At 56.0% G+C, this 7,637-nt stretch overlaps 1 protein-coding gene across 1 annotated transcript; it reads right to left on the bottom strand.

Annotated features, from left to right (window-relative positions):
- Positions 1-592: 592 nt before the first annotated feature.
- Positions 593-2,008, bottom strand: GLRG_03400 (Opy2 protein; the record flags this gene model as incomplete). Its single annotated transcript, XM_008094085.1, has 1 exon — positions 593-2,008. One exon carries the CDS (start codon positions 2,006-2,008, stop codon positions 593-595), a length of 1,416 nt encoding a protein of 471 aa, XP_008092276.1.
- Positions 2,009-7,637: the final 5,629 nt, after the last annotated feature.

Here is a 7,637-nt window from a genome sequence, read left to right as displayed (position 1 = left end):
GAGAGAAAAGTGTCAAGGATCGGCGTGTCGTGCGAGATTCGCCCTAGTTTACCATAATACCCACCCCAGAAAACGCGACGATCGTATAGCCGATCAGCAAACATGGAGGACACTGTGTAATTTGCGTGAGATAAGAAGGCTCCTCCTGTCCGTCGTCGGATGGCGATAAACCGTGGTGGATCATTACAATCACCATTGGAATTTCAGGGTCACAGGCTCTGACCGTTTGTGGATAGATAATCACATCTTTATTCAATAGACACGTTGGCAAAGGCGTCACTGGCTGACGTACACCTTTACGCATCATCCCATACCCCTTCACATAAAGTAAAAGTAGAACATCCGCGACGCCGGGGCCCATCCCATAAGAGCCCTGTCCATCCAAAGTCGTCCCTCGGCCTGGTCCCGTAGGCGCAATCCGACCGGGTCGTCTGACAAAGGTAAATACGAGAAAGAAACATGGGAGTGCATCCCTGATATATAGGCAGGTAAATAGTAGTAAGCAAATCGTGATGAAGGCCGCCAACGTCCATCATGCATGCGGTATTCGGGCGGGGTTTATTTTTATTTTATTGGCTTTTTTTTGTTGCTCTTAGTCCCTGGTGGCGTGTTCATCGCCAAAGGGACTGCAGTCCCGTTCGTAGGAGCTCGTTCTTTGTGACCGTCTATCGGGTCCCGCTGCGGCTCGCCGTGTGGCCTCCTCGATGACCGCACTCAAGCTTTGGTTGTTGCGGGTGGATACGGAACTAGACTCAGAAGGATCAGAGAAGGGACCCTGATCGACGACTGAATCTTTGCCGACAGTGGAGGCGGCGGAGTCAACAAGAGTGGCGGTAGGTGCACTGGATGACGGTGTCCCGGGTACAGAGGCCACCTCTGCTGTTGATGAAGGCTTGAAGGACCCAACGCTGACCTGCTTGGGCCCGTTGCCGTTGCCGACACGAACAACCTGCGCTCTTTGGGCAGGGGCTGCGGTGGCAGTAATGGCGTTGTTGAGGAAAGTGGATCCCACGCTGAAGGTGCTGTCACGGCTCTTGGGAGTGCCTGGGGCATACTTCTGGTAGTCGACGCTGGGGACGGGAGGGGTCACGGTACCGCTGGTACCGACAGTCAAAGACTTGACGCTCACTACGGCAGCCTTGGCACGCATGCCGGTCTGGGCAGGTGCAACGACGACGGCGTTCTTGCCGTAGATGGTCGAAGCGATACTAGGTGCAATACTGGAGCGAGCGGCGTACGAGGTTCTGGCAACGGACGAGCGGTCGGTATAGCCGGAGATGCCGGAGTAGGTGGAATCGCGAAGCTCGCCGGGAACGAAGAAATGCTGCTCCTCGTACGGGGACGGGCTGTTGGCGGCGGAGTTGGAGGCGTGCATCGGGATGGGGGGTACGGGGGGGACGAGGAGGGTCGGTGACGTGGGCGTGGCGCGGTTCGTGACACCGGGGATGTAGGCGATCTGGATTATGTTGGAAGCTCGGGTGAGCACCGTGGACGCAATCGAGTGCACGGTATGTGTCGAGTCACGGTTGCTCTGTCGCGGTTGGCCGGTCGTCTTCTCGTTGATGGTCTTCTCGCTGGTCTCTTCCATGTAGGATTCCTGAATAATGGACTGCCTCTTGGTCTTAATGAAGAACCTCCACACGAGGTAGGTGGCGATCGCGATGACGACGAGACCGCCAATGACACCTCCGACGATGGCGCCTGTATTGGGCTGATTGTCGGACGAAGACGACGAAGAGCTATCGTCCTTGGCGCAGAAGGCCTGGGCACAGGTATTACATGTCGGGATGGTGAATGAGCAGAACTCGTCGGATTTGCAGTTGGTCGGGCATGTCGGTGCCTTGTCCTCGCACTTGAGGCAGCCGTTCTGACGAGGGAGGATAACTGTGGTCGTGTCAGTGGGGGAGGGGGGGGCGAAGCGGGACGAGCTTGTCGTGAGATCGGGCAACATACCAGCGCGCAGCTCCTCGAGCGAGCGGAGATGAAGGTTAGGGTCGAATTGAGCCATGATGGATATAATCTGGCTCACGATGAATAAAGCAAAACTAAGTCGAAAACGCTGATCAAGCACCGTCGATCTCGAAGGGAGGCGGTTGTGTGAAGGTGTCGATCGGTTCCGGGAGCGCTCAGACACTTGAGTCGAGTGGACCGTTTCGTCGGTGCTGGGGAAACCGTTCGTCGGAGGATATGGCGACAGATATAATGAAGGAAACAGAATGTCGGCTCGATAGGACAGTCGTAGTCTCTTGGCGGAAGCACACGTCGAGGAATGCGTGATGTGGCTGGGGTGGTTTGGACTGGAATGGACGAGATGACGGGGCGAGGTATTTGGTAAGAGAGCCTTTCGGGGCGGTAGCGAGAGAGTGAGATAGAAGGTATGGTAGTTGGTAAACGAGTGGACTGTGAGACTAGCTCGGCATTTGCGGTGGTAGAAAGGTTGGGCGACTAAGCGAGTGAAGTGAAAGACATCAACGGCGATCTGTCAAGCTGTCGACCGGAAGATCGAACGACGACGACGCTGACAGGACGGGTGGACGGGGTTCGAATCTCTTTTTGTCGTCGAAGGTGTAGGTTCCTGGCCGAGAGAACCTAGAGATGTTGGGTGGAGGAAGAAGGACGTGGGAAGGGTCGGTTGAAAGAAACGAAAGTGAGCAACAAGAAAGAGGCAGGCCAGACAGCGATACTCTGCTTGGGCTGACTGGGGTGTAAGAAGGGAATGAACGGGATGGTGATGAATGGGGGGGGGGGGGGGGGGGGGGGAAGAGGAGAGGGCGAAGCGAATGGGACAGTAGAGGGGAGTGAGAGAGTGAAATGGGCTAGATCCAGCTCTGGTATAGTCCGGGTTGTTGGTCTCCCATGGGCGTTAAGCGGCAGCAGGTGGAGGGCGGAGCTAAAGCTGAAAGGGGTGCGAAAGGAAGGGGGGGGGGGGGGCTGAGAGCCTGAGAGTTCAGTAAGGGACTGGCAGAGAAACAGGGACGGAAAATGATAGAGGGGGGTGTCAGAACCAAAGACGAACGCCCGGTGGGGAACGAGTCGGACTGGACCAGGGACCATGGTTGGAGGGAAAAGGCGCAGGTGCGCAGCAGTGGAAAGGAAGGAAGGAAGCGAATCTGCGGGACACAGGCACGAGATTGATTGCTCAGGGATCATGGTGCTGTCGAAACCTGTGTACAGGGGGTGAATACGCGCTGTGATTGGCCAAGATCTCCAGATGGCAAGAGCAAGGCAGCGCTTGTGGATCCCTTGATTCCCCCGACACCCCTGGCTAAACAACGCCCCGGCGTGGGTCCAAGGTCCAAGGTCCAAAGTCTGTCTGGTCTGGACCTTAGTTTGTGCAGCCATTCCATCATCCTCACTCATCCACCTATCCGTATTACCTATGTATACCTACACTACCTAATGCCCTCAGCCAGGGAAAAGAAGCGTGCCCCAGTGCCCAGGAACCACTACCGGCCGCTTTCACAATACGGCATTAGTGTGCGCCTTGTGGATATTTGCCATCAATCCGATCCAGCCAGCTAGCCAGCCACTGATGCCGAATAACCCGATGGCCGCTCTCCACAGCCTTAGGCACTTGCCATCATCATTGCCAGTAGGTATCGCTTTCCAATTCCCTAACCGAGGTGGACAGCATCGGGAACCAACTCCCGATTATTGCATGCAATGTCCAGACCTGTGCATTCTTCATTGGGGCAGGCGGGGTGGATGGGGGGCGGGGACGTACCCAGAAAAACAAATAACAAAAAAACTGGCCAGGTTTCCTGTCGAAATACTCCGTAGGTAGCCAAGCACAACCGCCACTGCCGTGATCTTACGGTATCTCGGTATGGCTCAGGCATAATCCATGGTCGTACGGATACTACCTATGCGCTCGCGCACGCGCGCGTGGTTGTATTTGTGTGTATGAATGCGTCTTTATGGCCCCATCCAATATTGCATCCTGCTGCCATCCATCAATTGGGGAGTCCCAACCTGGTAACCCGCCCCCGATGCATCATCCGATATGTGCAAACGATACCTGACACGGGGAGACGATTCCTCTTCTGACCAAAAACCCAACAAACATGACCCTATGGAAATTGTTTCCGAATGGGAGAACGGGGCGGGGAGGGGGAAGGAGGCGCAATAGCCATTTCCTCACCTCGCTTGCTCGCTCGTGGACTGCAACATCCCATTAGGAAACAAAAAGGGTCTCGGATCCCACGTTATCCCACAAATTCACCTCCGCCGTGCTCTAGAGTCGTTGCCCAACCCGGGCTTAAGAGACCTCCTATTAAGCTTCAGGTTCGCAAAATGGACTCCCGTTCGCGGTTGGTCCCACCGCCCGCCACCGTTGCAGCGGCTATGGGGGGAGGTAACAGGAGGGCGGCCGCAAGCCGGTTATCTGGCCACTCTTGTAGACACAAACCCGCGCGCAGGACATACGCACATCGCGTCACGTCACATTGACCAGAAGCATCACGATTGCCGATTGCCTCCCGCCCCATCCTCCGACTCAGCAAGATCTCGAGATACGAACTCGACTGAAACGGATGGGGGCGATGGCCGGCTGGACGGTAATGCGCTCGACTGGCCGAAACGGCTAAACCAGAACAACCCCAGCACGACCAGAGACAGCTACGAGAATTAACAGTCGAGATGGTGAAAAGCACCGCCGCCCCGTGTCAGGCCCTCCCTGCCAAACATCCTCATGGTTACGTTTCCTGACGTTTTCCTGACGAGCCCACAGTCTTGTTGCTCATGCGTGAACCTCTCGTTCCTTTGGCCTTTAGTCTTGACCCGCACGTCATGTTTCCAACATAGGTTCATCCGCCCCATCCTCCCTTCTCAACTAACCCCCTATACCCATCGACGCGTCACGAATCCAGTCAAGCCAAACTGTCAGGGCTCTGTGACAGCGACGGGTCCTAACCTGAAATCCCGTGTTGTGAGGCAGGCACTGGACCCGAAACGCAAACAAGAACAAACGTGCGCCTGGGCGAAGGGGGGGGGGGGGGGGGGGGGGTGGTTGAATGTGAACGCCGAGGTGGCACCCCACGATTGAACAGTTGCTGCGCTGGGCCGCCGTGCCGAGGGAGGCTCTAGACCGAAAGATCTGCACTCACCACTCGAGGGATCTTCATTCCTGCACCTAAGCTCTAGGACAATCCTTGAGAATGGGAGAGTGGAGGGAGGGCCGGAAGACCTCCCTACTGTGCTCCCAGCCCCCAGTCTTCCTCGGCCAGTTTTGGCGAGGAGGAAACAGCTAGTCCGCCTGCCAAGACATACGATAAAGTAAAAAACGAAAAACCTCATCGAGCCAGATTTTGGTCGGTAGCAAACCCTCCGATGCTGGGCGATCACCTTCCCAACTCCTCCCAGACCGACCCGCGCCGGTTGCTCTCCCGCCGCAAAGGAAGAGGCGGGGAGGGATGCTCCGGCTTGGAGTGTGTGGCTGACTGACTGACTGCCTTCATCCAGTATGGGCTACTCCTCGCTGCACCGGCAACACCGACACCACCGCTCACAGCACCGCACGCTCCCTTCTTCAGGCAGAGCAGCCTCCCCCTCCCCCCCCCGGTATCCGGTGGGCAAACCGCCACGCCGCGAGGTGGAGGTGTCAGACGTATGTTTGGGTATGTGTGTCTATAGAAAGTATGTGCTTGTCCGCGAATCCGGGTCTCAAGATGGCCAGCCGCTAACCTCTTCACGGTGCGCATGCGCGCGTGGCCCCCGGCTAGCAGCAGGAACACAGTTTGTTGGTCTGGGACCTCTCGGGTGCATCACTAGGCTAGCTTACTGGGCGTCCTGTCTCCCTCGGCCCTTGGCTCACATCCCACGACTGCTAGCGAGCATGAGTTGTCTCAGATAGGCTTGCTTTAAGAAGCGGTCCTGAAATCTCTAATCCCCGTCGCCCGCTGGCCAGACCAGAAGAAGGGTTCATTCGCGAACCATGCAGGCTTCATTCATCACGCCAGGTAAGCAAGGCCAATCGTATCAAGCAGCAAGCAGGACCCGCAGAAGAAGAAGAAGAGAACATGGTAACAGTGGCGGGTTCTCGCGGTGCCGAAGAAACGTGGGTTTCCGTCCCAATCCCGCGACAAATCGACCTTATTTGGCCGGAAATAAATACAGAAATAGAAAAGGAAAGAAAGACAACCGCTTCGTCAGTTCATCGATGCCAGTGTCAGTCAGCCCTAGGAAGAGAAGGAAGGAATATCAGGCGTCCCCCGACCAATCAACGAACCACCACACCCCTGCTGACATGGCAAAGAAGGAGGGCAATCTTCTGGACCCTCATTTCCCTCGCCCGCCCAAAGCTCTTCTTTCTGACATTGAAGAAAAACTAATCGTCCCGACTGAAAACGACTCGACTCACGTCGTCGTTGTCATCGTCGTGGGCCTCCTCGCTATGGCCTTTCTTTTTTGCTTCTTGATCATGTCCGCCCTACGTCTACGAATACTCCAGTGTGTCTGAATCCGCACCCTTGTCGCCGAACGTCCAATGGCGAAGGAGCCAGCCCTCTCCTCCTCTCCTTCCCCCCCTTCCCCACCCGAAAAGACGTATCTGCAAGTTGCCGCTCGACGGTGCTCGCTCGCGGCTTCCCACGGCGGCTTGTTTGAGAAATGGCGGTAGCTACCGGCTATTATGTAACCCAGGCCCAGAACAACAAAATTACCGTAATCCCAGATCGACATCGCTCTTTTGTGTCTTTTTTTTTTTTTTTTTTTTTTTTTTTGGTTTTTGTTTTTTTTAGTCCCCCCTTTCTTTTGCACCTTCCAAGATGGTTAATACATCCAATGCTGGTACCCGCTCCGGGAAGCTAGCAGGTTTCTTCTCCGTGGGTCGGCGCCGTCCAACCCCCCGTTCCCCCTCCTTTCCAAGCCACCGACCGCTATGCACTCGTCTCCGATAGAGTACTTTTTTGGCTTTCGTCTCCGACGGTGGCTTTTTCTTCTTCTTCGAGGCGGCCACCTACACACACGCACGTGGCAAGGCTCGTTCAACGACGACCGAGCAGACAGGAGACTCCGGGCCGATTTGCGGCCGTGTATACTTCACCCTTGTTCTTTGAACGGGGAAAGTTTGGGGGACCATCTTGGTTGATCGCGTGAGGTCAGGTGCGGCAGTTCCCGTGATTTTGCTCTTCTGGCGGCTGGAGAAGAAAGGGCCCTTTTAGGATAGAGTAGCAACGACACTTCTGTAGCTTGGCCAGGAAAGGCAGCCAGCAGGAAACGAGACCCTCTCTGGGACGACGTGGCATGGATTGGCTAGACGACACCTTCCTCATCTGATGCTGCTAATGACCGGGGGGAGGGGGGGCATGTTGCTATGACCTGTCTTGAAGCCACCCCCACGCCCTCGGTCGAGAAAATGGTCCTGGTAAGACACGTGAAGGGGCTCGAGATGCCACGGCTATGTCTTTTCCAGTTGCCCGACGGCAACCGTTGAGGAATGTGATGACGTTTTAGAGAGAGACAGCTCTGGGGTCCGGGTGGCATAAGGGGTTCCGAAAGGGACGGAGGTGGTCAGATATTGTCTTTGGACGGTTCGACGTACAAGCCGGCTCCTCCGCGTGTCAAAATCTTTCGACAGAGATACTCCCGAGGACAAAGGGGTGTTCCGCCGCCCGTTGCAACCTTTGGTGTTGGCTCGT

Source organism: Colletotrichum graminicola, assembly GCF_000149035.1.
Source record: "Colletotrichum graminicola M1.001 genomic scaffold supercont1.10, whole genome shotgun sequence".
Lineage (NCBI taxonomy): Eukaryota > Fungi > Ascomycota > Sordariomycetes > Glomerellales > Glomerellaceae > Colletotrichum > Colletotrichum graminicola.
This window is presented reverse-complemented; position numbering and strand designations above follow the sequence as displayed.